This window comes from Phycodurus eques, chromosome 16 (genome assembly GCF_024500275.1).
Source record: "Phycodurus eques isolate BA_2022a chromosome 16, UOR_Pequ_1.1, whole genome shotgun sequence".
NCBI lineage: Eukaryota > Metazoa > Chordata > Actinopteri > Syngnathiformes > Syngnathidae > Phycodurus > Phycodurus eques.
Genome location: NC_084540.1, coordinates 10,071,637 through 10,092,172, shown reverse-complemented (window position 1 = coordinate 10,092,172; position 20,536 = coordinate 10,071,637). Strand labels below are relative to the sequence as shown.

The window sequence follows — 20,536 nt, the reverse complement described above, 5'->3', positions numbered from 1 at the left end:
GCAGTTCCATTATTGGAGCCAGGAGGGCGCTTTGCGTCCTCTCTCTCCCCCGTCCCCTCTCTGTTTTCAGCACCTGTCTTCAATCAGCCTCATCACCACTGTTGTATATAAGCCTGCCTGTTCCCGGAAATCCTCGCCTAAGTATTGCAGCCTCTCCTAGCGATACCACGGCCCACCTTATGTCAGGTAAGCTATACTGTTCCTCGCTTCCCTTGTTAACTCTTGTGTCTCCTGGTTCCCAGTGCTCCCCTGTGTTCCTGACCCACGTCATTCCTGCCACCAAGCCAGCCGCTTGTTCTGTCCACTGCCTGCCACCTGTGTACGCCGCCACCTGCCAACAGATCCAGGACCACCTCCATAACTTTTCCTCAATAAACTGTTCATCATTTTACATCTTGTACTTGATCACATTTCTTAAACCGTAAAAAGATAGATTAAGCGTTAAGGAAGAAGCAGGTTGCTAAAGAGAGAGGATGCTGGTGAGAATTAAAGAGAAAGTGTGGATATTAGCAAGGCAGCCGCCGGCTCCATTCATTTTTGAACGTACCGAGCGAGGGCTCTACCTTGCATACATTCTTTTCACAAGCTATGCTTTTTCATCAACAGGAACATTATACATTATGAATATAGTTTAGCATTGATGTTAAACAACATTTGATGCTTTACGTACTATTTATATGGCTTGAGCAGAGGCGACGCAACGGCACGGCTCGCAAACCCGGAACCATCAATATACTTGCCTTGGCATATTTCCTGTATTTAAAAAAAAAACAAGGCCAATAGAATTGCCGCTCTTGTATTTTATCATCACGAGAACATGACCAACATGGATGGTGGTATTAAATGGTTAATACCAAGTATTGTGACAGATTTAAGGTAATTTTTACTGCTAGTAATTACTGTGTGGTCATTTGTTCAACATTTAAAAAATGGTTATGCCAAAAAGAAACATACATGCAAGAAAAGGTTTACAAAACTGAGATAGAGAGAAGTGTTGTGTAAAGGCAACATGCAGTGTCCGTCTACAATGTTGTGTCTGCATTTGAAGCGAGAACACAGGATTGTTTGTGTACGTCTAGCATTGTGAACATCCAAAACTAGTTGCATTCTCCACTGTGTTCTTTGTGGCTGCTCAATAGATGATTTTGTGACCTTGTCTGTGATGGAGCGACTGTGTGTATCCCAGCAGGCATTCCTGTTGATTGGCTAGGCCTGGCTGGCTGACTTACTGGTTCAGCGTATCAATGCATGGCGCATCTTGCCTCTCAGCTCTTTCTCTTTTGGCTCGCTCGCACAAGAAGTACACAATCGCATGTTGCACGCAGTTCGCTGGGTTGGAGAATTCTACCTGTTTGTGTACGTGTATTAAAATGCGTATGTGAGCTGCAAATGTCAGTAACCTAAAAATTATCCACAGTTTAAGCTCTGTGCTGCAGTTGCTATGGCAACTATGATCGAAATAGACGTGTGTCTGCAATGGAAAGAAATGCTGAAGTGTTGTTAAGAAGAGAGAATTCAGTCTAGTGACCCACTGAAGGTTAATTGTTTTAAAGACCATTCCCTGTTTGATTGTTGTATTTGCAGTCTTGTTGGTTGCATGCGTGTGTAGTTTGTTTCATGATGCAGTGTGTAGCCAGTTTTAAGTGTCAGACAGTGAGCCCCCCCTCAGAGAAAATGAAATGCCTTTAACAATAATCAACTGTTCTCAAGCTGCTGCGTTTCCCCTGAAGGGCATTTGACAAAATGACATTTTTTTGAGAAAAATAAAAAAAAAAAAGCACCAAATTCATCGGATTGCGTAAAACATGCATGACTGCCTTACAATCCTGAGGTTCTAGTTTTCATACCTGAGGTCTGGCTAATGTGGCGTTTTCACCAGTTACCTCCCAGATTCCAAATCCATGCATATTTGATTAATTGAAGACTGAATTGTCTTTAAGTGTGAATGTGAATGACTATTTGTCTGTATGTTCCCTGCGATTGTCTGGTGACAAGTCCAGGGAGTGCCCCACCTCTTGCCCAAAGTCAGCTGGAATAGACTACAGTTCACCCAAGAGTGGTTTAGAAAATGGATGGAGGCCATCTATTCAAATGGACAGGAAAATCTCTGAACTCCTGTAAAGTTGTGATTTATTAAGCGTTTTGCATCAAAAATCCCCAAATTTTTTTACATTATCTCAAGCTGATGTTTCTGCCCAGAAGGGGCATTTGGTTGAATTTAAATTAATGTCAATTAATATTGTTATATCAAAAAGCAGCAAAAGTTACAATTCATCTGGCAGAACAATAGATCTGTGTTGCAGCGTCAATAAAATACACACAGTAACTTTAAAAACACCCTGCAGTCTTACATATTCTATGCAAGCCAACAACAACAATTTTCTCATTTATTCTAAAGCTGCTGTGTCTCCCCAGAGGGGCATTTGACTAATTTTACTTTTGGCAAAATTAAGTCTATTTGTTATATCTAGTGAAATATTATCTTCAAATATTATTTGAAATATATTATATTTATTATTATTAAATATTATCACCAATTGAACTCCTCTAATATTGCAATCAATTTAACAATTAATATGCTCATTCATGTTAGATTAAAAAAAATAAAAAAATAAAATATTTTTTCTCAAACTCCTGCATCCCTACCTGATGGGCAGTTGATAAAATTTCGTGTTTTAAAATTAACAGTAAATTACTTAATGTTTTTATTACTAATATTTTCAAATGCTGAAAACATCTCTCATAGATTATATTGAACTCTTGTAAAGTTGCAATCAATTTACAGATTAATATGCTCATTTGCATCTTATATAAAAAATCCCCAAATGTTCTTAATTATTCTCAAGATGCTGCCTCTCCCCAATTTATTTGTTTTAAGTTAACAATCAATTGTATTGCATCTTGTGAAATATACTCAAAATGTTGGGAAGTTATTCTCTCAGAATGTACCAAACTCATGTACAATTGCAATCAATTTCCGGATGAATATGCCCATTTCTATCAAAAAGAAGCAAAAGTTAAAGTCCAGTTTAAAAAAAAATAAAAAGTACAATGCAGCTATCAGCATATTAGATATGTTGCAGCATCAATTAAACACAGGAAATAAAAAAACAGCATTGCAGTCTTATCCTGTAAATTCAATGCAAGCCGAATAGCCTACATCGTATCTGCCATTTGCACACTGGTGCCTTCATGAGGATGACTAATTCACTTTCACTGAAGAGGAAAAAAAAGAACAAAGGACCTGTGGTGTGGAAAAATAACATCAGCATAGATGAGCACAAGACGCACTTAGTATCAGTCTAATGTGTTCTTTTTATGGTTAGGAATAGATCACAATCAGAAATAACAAAAGAGATGGAGGGATGTGATGTGGGAGGGGGTGCAGGGAATATGTGTGTGTTGTGTGTGTGTCAAGGCGGTCTGTCTGTTGCAAGAAAAAAAAAATAGTCTTAGAAGGAAATAAGCATGTTGATGAAGGTGTGTAAATGCAGTTCATAGGCGGAAAGTGACGTTAGGGCGCTTGCTAAGACCGCCTGGAGGCTCGTGTGTTTCATTTTAGTTGAAGATGGGTGCAATCACCTCAGCGGTGTGAGGGAAAAAAGAAGAGGGGAGAGTGAGGCGAAAGAAACGAGAGGGGGCGGGGGTGTGTGGACCTCACCGCTGACGGGACCCAGTACAGGCACCCCGATTGTGCCCTGCTCTCATCATTTCTGGAGGTGAGGACAAAAGGGGGAAATCGGAAGAAAGGCCCGGGATCCGACTGTCGTGACGGCTCCCCCCCCAACCACCGAAATTGGTCGCCGATGGTCAGGCTTTCCTGGAGCCGTAAAGACTGAGGGGGGGCGGGCGGGGGGGGAAGCGGCGCAGCATTCGACTCCAGACTGGGGTTTCCTGCCACAACAGCGGGATTGTCAAAAGGAAGGAGCCGTCCACACTGAGCAGGGCCTTGTATTGCTGCGATTTCAGGTGTGTGTGTGTTTAAGGTAGGTTAGCTAGCGTGCCCCCTGACCAACGTTAGCTCTTGAAAATGCCAAGCACAGTGATGCTAATTATCTCATATCACGCCTCTTGCTTGTTTTCTCCAATATACACTCTCTAAAGCAGTTCGTTACAGCTCCACTGAATCGTTAGGAGGGGGGGGGGGACATCTGCACCTAATCACCCTTGTTTTGTAGCTAAACGCTGCTTTTAGCCTGCCGTGGCTATCGTTGCGTCTACGCTCTCAAATAAGGTGGAAGATTGTAATAAAAACCTAATTAGCTGTCTTGCTAAGATGCTAGCCACAGCTGGTAGCGTTGCTCGCAACCAATTTGTAATACTGGAGCTAACGCTAACATTACAAAGCTAAAATACATTTTAAAAAGGCAGCACCACTAAGCTAATTGTGATACGCAAAGCCTGTTATTGGCTAATGCAACTACCCCCAAAAAAAACCAGCATATTGTTTCGGAATGGTATAAAAGTGGTGCAACAATATGATTGCGTATGCTCTTACTGGCATGATACCATGTACATGGCATGCCATGCTGGCATGACACAGGCAGTTTTGTTTTTGATCAATAGAATCCCACCAACTGTACAGATTTCCCTCAAACTCAGCCTCCAAGACTTTAATGCCATGCTTGAAGACACAACTGCCTGATAGGTGCAGTGTTTTGTTTTTGTGCTCTTTTCATGTCACTGCTCATCACTGTCTTACTTGTGCTCACTTGTTGTACAATATATTGTTCAAGAAAGTGACACAAAGGAAAATGGCCTTAGTTAGATTAATAGTTTCATTATAATGAGTCACTTTACGGTGTACTTTACAAAACACGGCCAAATGTGTTCTAGGGCAATTAACCATATTGTTGCTTTAAAAGGAGACAATGCAAGCTTGACACGCAAGGCAATTCAGGGCCCTGACCCCATTTAAAAAAAAAAAAATAAATAAAAAAAAATCGTGCAATCCCTCAAATTGTAAGCCATAATAATTAAAAGAAGTTAACACACAATAAAGTTAATAACATTTTGTGCCACTATAATGTGGCTTGGCTTTATGCAGTTGTTTTATTTTAGCAGTCATCGTAGTAGTAATAAAGTGTGACTATGCCTGTTACTTTATTTCCAAAGTTGCTTGGTGCCACTGCCCCACTTTTGTGTCCACCAAAGCTGTTTATCAGCCATTGCGGAACACTAAAGGCATCTTTGTGTTCCAACCCCTGTAAAAACTGTGTCAAATGTCTAGAAAGGCTGTGTGGATTTATATGGACAATTTGTTTCATAAAATAATGTTTCCAGATTGTTTTCCCTAATCTATGCTTAAACTGTATATACATTTAGTATATGCAACACTTAAAATATAAACAGACTACAGCAGCAAGTTCCTATGAGTCGACAAATGAATACCTACTGTGCCAAGCACAACCATACAACCCACAAATACACCAATCAGCCTTTTATAAAGATAATAATATTCAGTTTTGATTGAAAGGTAGAGAGGTATTCCTTTAACAAGATGTTCATTACCCAGGGAGCTTCTTTTTTTTTTTTTTTTTTTTACTTGAGTAACTAAATGAGGCCAAAACATTAGTCACAGTAGAGTTGTTCACCACTGCAAACTAAAGTCACATTAATAAACATTGTTTAATCAGTACTTCTCTGATGGTGTCAATCAAAAGCGAGCATTATTACCTTTTGTAAAGGAAGATTAATTGATACAGTTCTTGCAATGATCGTTGTGCAAGTGGTAAAAATGTGGCTGATCGCTGTAGACAGTATGTTGGTCATGCAGTATACTGTAATTGTGCTTGTATGTATTTATTTTCATTCATAAGAAGAGCTGTTCTATTCCTGTTTATATTTTGAGTGTATACATACTAAAAGTATATACAGAATAAGCATTGATTAGCGACATGATTTGTCGTCGTCTTTATAAAAATTTGAAATGATAAATGTAACGGTGATAATAAAAATATTTAAAATCTTGACCTCATGCATTCAACATGATTTAAATCAAGTTATAACATGTTTATAATATGTCTGGTTTTAAATGTGTGTTATTTCATATGACCGTAGTAATAATTGTATGACATGTATAGTATGTTTTGCCCTTTACATGCTGACTTATTAGTTTGTCTTTTATATTTACAGACGCTGGTCAGCAGCTGCTGCAAAATGAATTTATCTGCATGGAGTTACTGAGGAAAAGATGAGAACTGGAGTTTGAAAGGACCGAACTTGAAGTGGAATAAATGGATTACCTTTCTTTTGGGAAATAGTTGCCATGGAACTGGGTAGAATGAAATGATGGTTGACATGCAATAGCAAAGGTAAGACAGCTAAATCCTGAAGAGCTAGGAGAGCATCAAGAGGAATATATGCCCAGACACAATGAAATAAGAAGGACCAAAGATTATCACCCTGAAGAACGCATGCAGTGACAAAAAGAAAACAAACAAAAATAATACAAAATGAGAATGACCAAGAAAGACAAGAGCATAAGTGTCAGTGCATCCAAGAGTGGATGAGAATATCTATGGAGTTCTGGAAAGTGTTTTGTAAAAGTCTGTTTTCAGACCTTTCTGACTCAAATCACCATCTCACACGTGTGGTTCATGCCCTGGCAAGATTACACTTATTAACAGAGGAAAGATTTTCTTGTCAGAATTCTGTCTCAATGGAACATTGACGTTTTTTGCGCAATTGTATCTTTCCATAATCTTTATCGTAAAACAGCTATGTTTACTGGAGCTGTTGTGGTACAGCATCTGCAAGTGAGACATTTAAAGTTGCCTTACATAGTGGTGTTAGTCATCCATGATATCATATTCTTGATGCCAAACTGCTTCAGCTGCAGAAGAATGACTACAAATTTTAAACCCGCTGTAGTGTGAGCCTTTTTATGTGAAAACAACCATAGACCATTGCGACGTTGAAGTGAGAAAATTTTTACTCTTTGATACAACAATCATCTGTTGGTTAATTATAGCATTCATATATATTCCCAATGCTTCAGTGTTCTAGTGGATTTAACAAATAATTTTAACAAAAAGTTCTGCGCTCTTCTGCATCCATGGTCCCTGCTATCATCCCCTCATTTATACATCAGTGGTATTTCCCACTGACATTAATCAGTGTTGTCTTTCTTTAATTCAAAAAGAAAAACATGCAGAATTTTTCTAAAAGCCCCACCCCCCACTCTCTCCCCCCTGGCTTTAGCATGAGGGGTGGAAGCGGACCTCCATATCTCCCTCAACCAGCAGACCCCCAGGTCTCCCCAAGGATGACAGAAGATTATGCAGCGATGCAACAGCAGAGCCTACACCGAGGCCATCCCCACTCCAATCAAGCCAGCCCCATGCTTGCTTACAATGCTCGAAACAGAGGCATCGTAGAGCCACCGCCCACGCAGGGTAACCTTCACAGCAGCAGTAACAATCCTTACAGGAAGGACACAATGGATTATTATTTTTCTTTGTGCGGGAAGGACAAAAACAGAAGAGGAGGTCTCGTCTATGGGACAGGATTTGCTTACCCCAATATTGATGGACATATACCTCCCCAGTACAGACATTCTAGCTCTGCATCTGTATTATCATCTGGCATCATGTCACAATATTCAGTCGACTATGGGCCCAGCACTGGTTCAGGTGGAGGATCTGGAGCATTCTCTCCCCATCAATACAATATGGGTCACAATGCTGCAATGCAGGCCATGCCAGCTTCTCAGAGCCGCCAACATGGACAAACATTTTCTCCAGTCCAGCATGGACAGCAACATCGGAGTTATCCAACTTCTGGTCACAGAATGACACCTCAATACCCACAATACTCTCCACAGGCTGGAGCATCCACGGGGTCATCGGGAATGTACAGCCCCCCTCCGCAGAGATACATTGATGGGACTACTAACACCGGTTTTGATCCCAAAGTCAACAGTTCGCACAGTGTCAACTCAACTGCAAACTCTGCTTCTGCTTCAGCTGCTGCTAACAATATGGGCCCAGTGGAGAGTGTTCAGCAGCGTTACCATGCATCAAACTATGCTGGATATATTCCACAGACGCAAACACTTCAGAAGGAAGGCACACTACAGCACTGCAACACACAGCACAATTTAAGTGTGGGTTATGACAACCCTCTTAAGATACATCACCAAGGCCCAACTCCAGGCTCTGTTTATGGTAAACATCACCAGGCCTCCACCTCCAGTATACCTCATGTAACATCTCGAGAAATAGCCAAATCCCCAATGCATCCTCAACAAAGTCAGATGAACCAAAACCTCAGCCCGATTTCCAATCCGTCCCCAGCTGCTTCTGCAGTACATTCCCCCAGCTGTAGCTCCACTCCTTCCCCTTTGATGGGTGTTTCAGAAACATACGTGAACCCCTCTGGTCCTTCCCACCCTCCATCTACTGTGCATAGCAGCAGCCACAGTCATAGATTAATACAGGCTGTGTCACAGTTAAGTCCGACACCCAACTCAAACAGTAGCATCAGTAGTTGTGGTAGCACTGGCAGTCACAAAGGTCATAATGTCAGTACTATTGGAGTAAACAGTGTGCCACCAACAAGCTGCAACAAAACTGGTCTAGGTTCTGGATTTGTACCCCGAGAGGAAGGTCCCTCTGTCTATTCTGCTCCTGCAGTTGGGAAAATGCTGGATGCAGGACTAAATAGTCTTAATGCCTTGAGCTCCCAGGTAGCTAACTTACCGAACACTATTCAACACATGCTACGCACTGACAATGTGCTCTCACAGAAGAAGAGCAAAGATGGTGGACAAATGCAACAAGCAACACACGGTGTTCCGCCATTGCAACCGAGGAGTAGAAATGCAAGTGCAGCCTCAAGCACTGGCACAGTTAAAGATGGTACTGTTGTCGGAGTTGCTGAAGGTGCTGGTTTAGAAACTGTTGCAGATGAAGACTCCTCCTTTCTTTCATCTGAGACCAAGATGGAGCAAGAGGATCATTTAATAGATGGGGGACATACAAGAGTGAGGCAGATGAGTGGTGCAAGCAGTGGATCTGAACCAATTTTTTATCACGCTCCTCAGAGTCAACCCCAGCCACAACCTGGACAAGTATTACATGCCAAAACATTCACTTACAAGTCACCACCCAAAGAAATAGTGTCAAAAGCAAATGTTCACATTGCTTCAACATTAAAATCTCCATCATCTGAGTGTCGGTCATCAGAGGCTGACCCAAATTCACATTCAAAACCTCCAGTTTCCTCATCCACCCACTGTATTGTTCCCCAGCCAAACCGTGTCTCACATCCTAGTTTTTTCAATAATAACTCAAAAGGTGGCCATAAAAAGAGTGCCGAAATAAAAAATGAGCAGATCAAAACTGAACTTGAAGATGGGGTTGAAAAAATGGAGAAAGGCAATAGCCAAATGCTACAAGATGGAGAAATCAGCACAAAGCATGGCCAGGATAAAGAAAATATGTTGCACACTGCTTCTACAGCACATGATGAGAGTGAACAAAAACCCACAACTGAGGAACAGCTAAGTGTTGGTGTGATTGTTTCAGCTCGTTCTGAGGGAAGTCAGGTTGAAAAAAGCAAGCAACCGCAAGACCTCTGTTTGAAAGAGAAACAGTCACAATCCTATTTGAAAGAATCGATGAGTCATAATGGGGAGGAAGGTATTGACCTGAGTCGATATCCATCCCAGCACCCAAAATCAAATCTTGAACAGGCCCACAATTTGAACCAGTTTGGATCACATAAGTATGGTTTTATAGAATCAACATATGGCTCAGATTTGTCTTTGATGAAAAAAGGAAGGACTGGCCCAGCAGGTGGACTGGAATCAAGTTCCAGAAACTATCAGCAATCTCACTCCGGTTATGGTCCAACGCATTCAAAAGAATTGAGTTCTCTAGCAGAGGCATTCGGGAAGCGAGGGCAAGCAATAGGAACAAAAGGCCAAGAGGACATTTCTCAAATCCAACAATTCCCTAGCCTTTTACAAGAAGTTCTTCAAGGCTATAATTTAGATAGACGTTATGGAAGACCAGAACAGGCCTTTCCTGCACATCTCCAAGTTCAACAACAATTTCAAACGAGATACCCATATGGTATGACAGAAAATATGAGGATGGTAGAAGGTGGAGCCAGTGATACTTTGGCCCAAATGGGAACCATTGGAAAGCCACAACATCAGAATCACCGACTTGGAAGTAAAACCAATTTTGGCACAGGACCTCAATCTTCAATGAAGCCAGAGGTTTTCAATAGCAAGATATTGCAAAATACTGCAAAAAAAGAAGTGGATTTCTCTGAAGATCATTTACCACGCGCCTCAAATACACAGCCACTCCAACCAAAACATATCAACTTAGCTGACTATTCTCTTCCACAAAGAAAAACGTTGAATGTGTCCACTTCATCGTCTGCTGTACAGGAGCTCCTTTTGCAAGAGCTAGAGCCACTGAAAGGGTGTACTGGTCAAGCAGAATCTCAGAAATCAGAACGTCGCTCTGTCATCTGTGATGTGTCGCCAAATAGACGTAGCACACCAGAGAGGGACAGGGAGAGTAACAGAGAGCGAGAGAAAAATCAGAGTGTAGCCTCTGTGATTCAGCAACCATTTTCCTCCCCAGCATCAGCCAATGATTTGAATAAAAAGGACATTTTAGAGAAAAAAGTGGTAAAAATTGAAACAGCATCCAAAGAGATTGGTCCAAATCCTGACTTCCATGGCAGTGGTGGAACGAATGAGACCGATATGGAATATTCTTCAAAATCTGCTCGTTCATCCATTGTGCTAAATTCTGATCACTATAGGCACTTGCCGCCCAATTCTTTATCATCACCGTCAAGACATCAGTCATATCTTTATGGTGTGGATATAGTAACAAGCAATGCCAACAGTTTTCCTGGTTATCGGTTTGGAGAGACAAGAGAAAGCAATATGCCACGTGGACACCCTCATTTTCCTTCCCATCATCCATACCACAATTTATCACCCCAGGCTCAAACTACAAATAAGCTTCAAATGTATCCTCACCCTCGTGGTCCTTTCCAGCATTCACATGAAATAAATGATTGGGTGAAAGCAATGAACAGGCCTGCTAAGGATAAGATGATGATACCAGTTTCTTCCCCAGGAAGACATAAAGTCAGCCAATCAGAGCACAGACAGAGAATGATCCCTCAAACAGACATGCACAGTGATCAACATGGATCCAAAACACTACTCCATCAACAAGGTTTATACTATGACATGAAAATGTGGGAGACAACACCCCCGGGTAGAGATGGTGTTAGAATCTTTGAAGGTGATTCTTGCTATAGGACACAGGGACTTCCTCCACCATCAGCCGTTACTGCAGGTTCACAAGGGATTTTGGCTCCTCCTAAAGCTCATGGCTCAAATACAGCAGAACACGAGGAAACTAAGCGCCCCTGCCTTCCTCCTCCATGCAACTCTACTAAACCTCAAACTGACGTAACTTCTACTCAACCACAGGTACAGCGTCAAACTAAGTCTGGAGGTCCTGGAGAGACAAATCCGCTTATATTGAGAAGGAGAGTGCGTTCTTTTATCTCTCCTATTCCTGCCAAAAGGCTACTGCAGGATGCATCTCAGCAGAGGGCTGCCACAAATTCACACGCTCCTGGGGCGCACTCGGAGTCAAACCATCACAAAGAAGATGAACCATCCTCTTCTAATATTCCATGTCTCTCTTCCCCTTTGCCTGGTGATAATACCTTTCCTAAATCTCTATCTCCATCAAGTGGTAATACAAAGGCCTTGGCTCCAAAGAAAGGGCGTGGTTTGAAACTAGAGGCAATAGTTCAGAAAATATCACCAAGTATTACAAAACCTGCAGGCAGTGGTGATGATGGAACTAATCATTACCCAGGCTTTTCTAACGCAACCACCCCATTGTTTAGTGATTCACAGGACCAAGACATAACCCATTTTCCAAGGGTTGTAGGAGGGGATGATTGTTATATTGAAGACTCTCACTCATTAAATGACATGATGCCCTTCAGAGGTGTAGATGAGACTGGCCCATTGCCACTGTCTGCATACCCATGTGATACACAAACTCGTAAACAAAAAGACTTTGACTTTGGATTAGGAGCTGCTGTGGTGTCAGCATCTGGTGACAAGGAGGACTTTGCTTTGCTCGGACCTTTACCCCCTCCTCCACCTCTTCCCCGTCCAGTTCAGGGTTCCCCACCTCCATCTTCTTCTGCGCTGTCAGACATTCAACATTTCACCAATACTTACCAGGAGCTTGAGACAAGAAGAGGAGAGCAGTCTGCTGCAAACCTTCTTCAACAAAAACTTCAAGAATCTGGCATGGGATTTGATGATTATCCTGGCAGTGACTACTATAGAACTACCTCACCCCATCATAGCCAATCTCAAGGACATGTTTTGAGCAGACATCAGATGTCCTCTCCTCGGCCAAATCTGTCGTTACAAGATTGTAAGACTTCAGATAATAATGTGCCTAAAGGCTATTTTCCATCTGGCAAAAAGAAGGGCAGGCCAGTTGGGAGTGTGAATAAACAAAAACGTGCCCAAAACCCAATCCAAACACAGATACAGTCTCAAGCTCAACCTCAAAACACAAATCAGAATTATTCTCAACTGCCACCAACTCCCATTACAACTGCTCCTACAATACCTGACACAGTTCAAACTACAACCAGCACAGATGACTCCATCTTAGAAAGCAAAAGCACTCCTCCTCTGACCCCACCCATTTTAACCCAGGTAGTAAAAGTGGATGTTGAGAGTGAACCGATGCAACCAGAGGTTGAAGTCAAACCTGTGAGACGGCGGCGCAAAGGTTTGAAAGATGAAGATGGCTCACCAGAAAGAAGAGGACGTCAGCGGATGAGAAGAGGAGGGGCACCAGCATCACAATCAACAGCTAGAGATAGCCCAGAAACGCTGTTAGGGGCAAAAGGGGCTAACGGCACAAATAAAGCATTCCTGGATCCAAATCTTAAATGCCTGTTTGTGCCACACATTCATGTAGAGAACAAAATACCAGAGATTGGGTCAGTGTGCACGATTGTAAATGCTGAAGATGACAAGTTGAAAGGAGAGCGCAGTGCGATTGGAGGGAAAACAGGTGGGAGTGGAACTGATTCTCAACCAACCTCAACTCTTTACTTACAGTTATCAAAGAGAGAATCAGAGATGAGGGAGACGGACCAGGTGGAAACTACACTTCAGTCAGGAAAAGCACTCCCTTCATCCAACTATGTTGTTTCTGGACCTGCTATTACAGAAACGAAACATTCTGGCCGACAGCTTTGCTGTCTGTGTCAAAAATGGGCCAATTACAAACACCTTGGAGATCTTTATGGGCCTTACTATCCTGCCGAATACGCTGCAAAGCTCCCCAAAAACCAGCCCCAGGTTAGACAATGTCATACAACCACAGGCGCAGCCAAAGCTGTACCAAGCTTGCAAAGTGGCTCAAATGTTTTAGACGCTTTGCAAAACGTACAAAAACATGTTCCGTTGTCCAGACCCACAGCTATAAGTAACTGCACCGTAAGCTTGGATTCAAATATAAAATCTCTTTCCGCTACAGTAAGAGCTCCTTCCTTAGCTTGTAGAGAGGATTTGATTGGCGAGTCCAGTACCATTGCCTCTTCTTACACCGCCAGTAAAACCACATCTTTATCCTGGGACATGAACCTTGATGTCCGACCTATTCCAGAGCTAAAGAGAGAGGCAGACTTTGACACTGAGCAGCAGCAGTTGCTAACACAGCAGCAAGAGCAGCCCGCAGATGAAGCCCAACAACGACCACAACACCGAAAGCTGACGTCACATCCACGCTTTAAACGGAGGCACAAATCTAGTGAGGACTCTCCCAGAATGGTGCCATCCAACAGTAAGGCTTCCCTGCCCTTCCAGCCTCCGCCGCCAGCTTTGGACACCCTGGGACCATTGGCACAACTTGCCCAGTTGCCTCAGATGCCCATGGACCCAGAGGAGTTGTGGGTTCATGAAGGATGCATCGTGTGGACCAGTGGAGTATACCTTGTCAATGGGAGACTGTATGGTCTGCAGGAGGCACTAGATGGTGCTAGAGACACAGTAAGTATATCCATGTAATTTGTTTCACTTGTTTTGTTTTCTAGTGTATGTAACATTTTTTGTAACTGTTGCTGAGGAAGCTGCTGAGTTAAGTGGTTGCGTGGTAATGTCATGAGTGCTCATGTTAATTTCTGCTTTTGTGTCTCAGAGCTGTTCATACTGTGAGATGGTTGGCTCCACCCTGGGCTGCTACAGTAAAGGCTGTATACGTCGATATCACTATCTGTGTGCAATTGAAACAGGTGAGCATTAGGCTTCAATAGTGACCCATCAAAAAGTACAAATAATAAATCATCTTCAGAATGTTAATAACCTTATTGGCTGTTATTTTTGATAACCCTGTCACTTTCCCCTGTCACCTTCGAGAGAGACATCTGGCATTCTTGAAAGATGAGTTTTGTATGGCTGTGTTATGTATTGATATTTTTTCCTCTCCCTTCCAGATTGTTCTCTCAATGAAGATAACCTTTCACTCCGGTGTCCGAAGCACAAGGTAAAATAACAAAGGCGATTTTCATATTCATATCGCGAGTAACGACTTATTGGCTGGATGTTTTGGAGATTAGTTTTCTGGTCAGTGCCTGACTTTTCGAAACTACACCATTTCTCTACAGTTCCCTCTTTTGGGCACCCACTCCTCTTTGGGCTGTTTCCACTTTTTCTTTAAGATTCCTGCAATTGGCATGCTGTTTACATTCATGCTCCTCTAGAAGTGCCGTAAACAAGTATTTTGCGGGTGATGTAAAAATGCTACTGCAAAGTAGTAGCTATCCTGCAGATACATTAACTTTCACTCATTGTTCATTCAATGTTAGTGTAGCATCCGAGGTGTAGAGGGTACAAGTTTGAGTTTTTGTCTGACAGAGTGATTTCAGACGACCTACACCTCAGACGCTACATTAGTGGAGCAACAGACCTAACCCAAGACCCCAAAAATCTAAATAACAATATAAACGTGAGAGGTTTCTATCGTACGGGAGAGGGTTTTTTTTTTCCGCCCGCAGATTTATATCATAATATCACACGGTACTATGTCAGACTATTATTGCTTGAGCTGTTTGGTCAACTCTTCCTCCTGCAGGTTACCCAGAGCGTTCGGCCTACCAAGTCGGTATACCTGGAGCAGTCCGAGAGAGGGTGAGACACATTCAGTCAGGCAGCAGTAAGTTTATTTAAGTTTCTTTTTCATGATATTATGTATTGATGTCGAGCCAAAACCTCATGTCAAAATGTAATAAATTTCATATTTTTACCCATGTGTGTAATATTTTTTTTTTTTTTACAAATTATTCAACAATCTATAGTGTTGAAAATGATGATGATGATCTTTGACGTTGTTATGTTAATGGTTTGATAAACGTGCTCGTTTTTGTTTTTTTTGGTCTCCTGAAAAGTGACGGTTTTGGAGGTAAGAGGATTCTGCCCAACGCCAGCGATATGTAATTCATGCAGAAAGTATTTGCCCCTTTTTAATACTTTTAGTGAAATTCCACAGTAACAGTTATGTTCACCTTTGGCCGCTATTGAATTGTTCATATAGATTTATCGTGCCAAGTTCTGAGGTGCTTTTCCAATTTTCATGTCTGTTGAGTAAATCTGCATATTGCCACGAAGGTTTCTTGTTCACTGTTATCTGTACATTTGGTTGAAGTACGTGACGTGTTAGATGGCTATTGTGTTCAGCTGGGCTGGTGTGTTTGCAGCTCAGGTTAGTAAGAATAAAAAATATATAGTTTGATGTGCTTTCACATCTATTCGCTTTCTGTGGTCCAAATCAGTTTATGAATTTGTCTGTTTTTCCTTTTTCAAACGTAGAAATAAATAAAAGCAAACCGTAAATATCTTGAAACAAAACCCTGTTCTTTTTATTGGTCAGCAGCAGGCACAAGTGTCCGTCCATCCATTTTCGATAGCGCTTGCCCTCATTTGGGTTTTGGGTGAACTGAAGCCTATCCCAGCTGACTTTGGGTAAGAGGCCAGGTACACCCTGGACTGGTCGCCAGACACAGTCACATATAGAAAAACATTCATTCGCACTCACTTTGTCACCTATGGACAGTTTAATCAACCTGCCAAGCATGTTTTTGGAATGTGGGAAGAAGCCTGGACAAAACCCATGCAAACTCCACACAGAAGGCCAAAGCTGAGTCTGGAACCCTTAACCCTAAATTTCAGAACTGTAGTTGAAACGCTTTAACCACAAGACCATGGTGAATGAACGGTGAGTACGTGTTGCTTAGGCAGCCAGCACCATGTAGCTGTTATGTTTCTTATTCTTTTCCACACCTGATCCAGAGCCATATCTATCCCTTTTATAAACCCATGGACTTCTTCTATTCTTTAGATGAAAAATCTAAATAGTACTGGCCTGAGATCATGAAATTCAGCAACATTCAATACTAGCACCTTCCCAGCATCTGTAGTGACTGCTAATTGGTAAGTAGCTGCCCAAGAATCCTTCTGGCCCAATAAAATTAATTGAAATGTCAATAGGCTGTTGTAGTCCCCAAAATTCCCCCCCAAAATTATGTTCTGTTTTTAAGTCAAGAAAAATAGTGAATGAGTTGTCCTACAGCAGCTCCTTGCGAGTGTTCATATTTCGAATTTGTTTTGGACTGTTTGTCCCGTGCCGACACGGTGAACACGGTGAAGTCGTTCACCGACCCTAAGTGAGGATAAGCGGTAAAGAAAATGGATGGATGAATGGATGTTTGTTCCGTTCAATGAACTGCTAAAAATGAAACAGTGACTGTGGCTCTCCTTGCCCACGTGTTTGGGCATTACAGTATCTTAATTGCTCTTTTTATTTATTTTTTTAATGTCATGACACTTGAGTATCGCTGTATCTGAAGCTCGGTCTTAACTCAGATTTTGTTCTCAACACAAAGCAAAACAAAAAATAACAAAACGACAGTTCAGTTAGGGCACTTGTATGTCAAGTTACCACTGTATATTGATCAAAGGTATCCTAATTTTCAGTGAATGTAAGTGAATGATTAGGGGTTTGTTTTATGATTATCTACCCATGAAATAATGGTGTGTCACAGTGTTGTACTTGTGCTCCATCTAGTGGTACTTGAAGGAATCACTGCTTAAGTACAGTTTAGTTGTATTTAACTTTTAAGTTCAATTAATTTGCATTTAATGTTCAAGAAATTTTTGTTTTTAAGCATTTATTGAGGAGCAATATTTACGTAACATCTATTTACATTGTAATTGAATCATTTTTAAGTAGGTATGTCCCGATCCAACTTTTTCACTTCCGATCCGATGCAGATATTGCGGCCAAGAATTTTGGCGAATACCGATATCGGACCGATCTGATATCAACAGTAATCATACATACTTATTTTGTAGTATGGAATGTTAGAAAAGGCTTGATTAAGATAAATAATAAAATAGTCAGCAAAAGTAGGCATGAGAAAAACTGATCCATTTGTTATTAACATGAAGTAACTTTAAAAATAGGAATGTACTACAATTAAATACAATAAATAAAAATTATATTAGGAAATCCTGAACAATTACTTAAAACTTAAGTAAAACCCATATATATTTAAATTGCAACATAACCACTGCTTAACTTAAACATACAATTCTACATTTGAAAAATTACAAAACAATGAAAAATAATCTCAGTAAATAATATACAAATTATTTTTCTAAAGTGCAAAATAACAAAGTTCAATTCAGTTATTTTTAAATGTTTTTTTTTTTTTTTTTTTTTAAACTGTCACTCTGTGGTGGGAACATAATTTACTTTCTTTTGTATCTTGATACAAATGGGGTTTAATTTTATTGACAATCACTGGTCCTGCTGTGCACATTTTGGCCTCTGCCGGGCAGTGTGATACAGACTTGCAGGAACAAAGAAAGTAGAAGTCACAGACTTTGAAAATATATGCCAGAGAGTATTGTTATATTGCCTGCTTGTATGCGTTTATACAGCGTTTGTGTACCGATATTCATTCTTTTGAGCGATATAAGAGCCGCAACTTCAATGCTAATTTTCGTTAGGTTGTCAATGTTTTTATATTCATTGTGTGTTAGCTTTGAACTAGCGATTTTTGTGAACAAAAACGAAGAAACAAAGTCTGTGATGTATTTGAACATGCAATAGGTGTAATTATTTTATCTATGTTTCGTTTTACAGTGAACTTCAACTGGAGTCTCAATAAATGACTTTAAGCAAGCAACATTCACTCTTACTCCTTGCTAATATGTTAGCACCTTAGCAACCTGTTGTGATCACGTGGGCTTTGCATATCATGCGGGTGCTGCTAGATAGAAGTGCTGGAGTGGAGCATGGAATGGAGAGAATTTAGATCTGGTCTGAGCCAATACTCATTTTTTTGCTGACATTGGACTGATTTCCGATCCCAAAGATCGGATTGGGACACCCCTATTTTTAAGTGTGGGTTTGTTTGTTTTTTTTCCTCTATTCAAGAGCAGTGTTAATGTCCAAAGTGTGCATAACGTAAGAGTGGCTTACAATATTAAATATACTTGGGAATAAAATGTCTGTTTTGTGATGAGCACAGGCCTACTAGCCTACTGTCGTTTGATGTTGGTACTTGGAGCGCGGAGTTTTTTTTTTTTGTGTGGTAGCTGATGTCAAACGTTAGAGAACCACTCGAATAATGCAGTGACTCATTTTCACACTTCACAATGTTTGTGAGACAGTATTTGTACATCAAAATGTTTTCTCTTTGTGTGCAGGTTTGGACAAGAGTCGGCTAAGAAATTAGACTTGTTGTGAAGATGACTTGCACAGGCCCAACAACAAAAGGGAATGTACAAATTCAACAGGAATCGGCATCATTTACATTCAAGACGTTGGAGAAAAGAAGCCGCTATTATTGCTCTTTTACTACAAAGCAGAAAAAGACAAAGACACGCAGCTTGATGGAAGAACACTTAAAAAGAAAACACTAACTGAGACCGAAGTGGAATAGAATGACAGCAGAACAAAGGAACTTATTCCGTCAAGAACAAAAGAAGCAAATTTCTTTACTGGGCTTACTCTGATTTTCTTGAAATAACTTCTAAGTGTTAAACTCTTGTTTATCATCACCTCTTTTTTAACATTTAACTTTTTTTGTCTGGATATTCTTTTCATTGTTTTCAGAAGGCCTGTTGGGAGAAAACAGGATGTCAAACTGAGAAAAGAGAGATTGGGATTTTCTCTTGCAAATAGTATTGTATCTCATGATATCAAGATGAAGAATTAATATTTTAGCCCTCTTTATTATTTTTGTATCCTCATCAGTATTTACCCACAATGATGAAATGGATGTATCTCACTTTATATTCAGTCACAACGTTAATTGGCTGCTTTTTCCTCCCTTCTTGAGCCAAATTGATGTCCTGGAATGTCAGGGTCGATTTTGCCACAAAGACATTTATTGCCTTGGAGAACGGACATCTGTTGCCTTTCAATAGCGTGTGAGTGAGTGTGAGTGAATGAGTGAGAGAGGACGAAAGTGCGATACCATTCTGGTCCTTTTTGAAAAGTGTTCTTATTTTTCATCATGAGCTTTTTACGGTACAGCAAGTATTCCTGAAAAATCAGATGGACACGGTCTTATTTTTGGAGTCCAAATGTCCCTAATGTGCAAGGAGAAGGTAAAACGATGGACCAATGTCCAGGCCATTTTTGACCATGTGGAGCGGACTAAGACGAAGGACACTGAGCAGTGTTCAGCATTGTGGAACTGTGTTCTAAATGCTTATGTTCTACAACCCCAATTCCAATGAAGTTGGGACGTTGTGTTAAACATAAATAAAAACTGAATACAATGATTTGCAAATCATGTTCAACCTATATTTAATTGAATACACTACAAAGACAAGATATTTAATGTTCAAACTGATCAACTTTATTGTTTTTAGCAAATAATCGTTAACTTATCATTTTATGGCTGCAACACGTTGCAAAAAAGATGGGACAGGGTCATGTTTACCACTGTGTTGCATCACCTTTTCTTTTAAAAACATTCAATAAACGTTTGGGAACTGACGACACTAATTGTTGAAGCTTTGTAGGTGGAATTCTTTCCCATTCTTGCTTGATGTCTAGCTTCAGCTGTTCAACAGGCCGGGGTCTCTCGTATTTTACGCTTCATAATGCGCCACACATTTTCAATGGGAGACAAGTCTGGACTGCAGGCAGGCCAGTCTAGTACCCGCACTCTTTTACTAAGACGCCACGCTGTTGTAACACGTGCAGAATGTGGTTTGGCATTGTCTTGCTGAAATAAGCAGGGGCGTCCATGAAAAAGACGTTGCTTGGATGGCAGCATATGTTTCTCCGAAACCTGTATGTACCTTTCAGCATTAATGGTGCCTTCACAGATGTGTAAGTTACCCATGCCATTGGCACTAACACAGCCCCATACCATCACAGATGCTGGCTTTTGAACTTTGCGTCCAAAACAGTCCGGATGGTTATTTTCC

The 20,536-nt window shown here is 40.9% G+C and overlaps 1 protein-coding gene across 3 annotated transcripts; it reads left to right on the top strand.

Moving 5' to 3' along the window:
* Positions 1-3,628: 3,628 nt before the first annotated feature.
* Positions 3,629-18,965, top strand: tcf20 (transcription factor 20). Of its 3 annotated transcripts, none has more exons than XM_061700418.1 (6): positions 3,629-3,969; positions 6,136-14,080; positions 14,229-14,322; positions 14,524-14,573; positions 15,162-15,242; positions 18,800-18,965. In XM_061700418.1, exons 2-5 carry the CDS (start codon positions 7,151-7,153, stop codon positions 15,219-15,221), a joined length of 7,134 nt encoding a protein of 2,377 aa, XP_061556402.1. In that variant the 5' UTR covers positions 3,629-3,969; positions 6,136-7,150; the 3' UTR covers positions 15,222-15,242; positions 18,800-18,965. The 3 variants fall into 3 exon arrangements, with proteins under 3 accessions (XP_061556402.1, XP_061556403.1, XP_061556404.1); XM_061700419.1 differs by having other exon boundaries at positions 3,629-3,986; XM_061700420.1 differs by having other exon boundaries at positions 3,635-3,719.
* Positions 18,966-20,536: the final 1,571 nt, after the last annotated feature.

Excerpts from the sequence above, each read along its gene's own strand:
- tcf20 (XM_061700418.1), top strand. The coding sequence starts at position 7,151 with ATGCAGAATTTTTCTAAAAGCCCCACCCCCCACTCTCTCCCCCCTGGC. Across the intron at positions 14,081-14,228 it reads TAGATGGTGCTAGAGACACA|AGCTGTTCATACTGTGAGAT; the intron begins GTAAGTATATCC and ends TTTGTGTCTCAG. Across the intron at positions 14,323-14,523 it reads TCTGTGTGCAATTGAAACAG|ATTGTTCTCTCAATGAAGAT; the intron begins GTGAGCATTAGG and ends TCTCCCTTCCAG.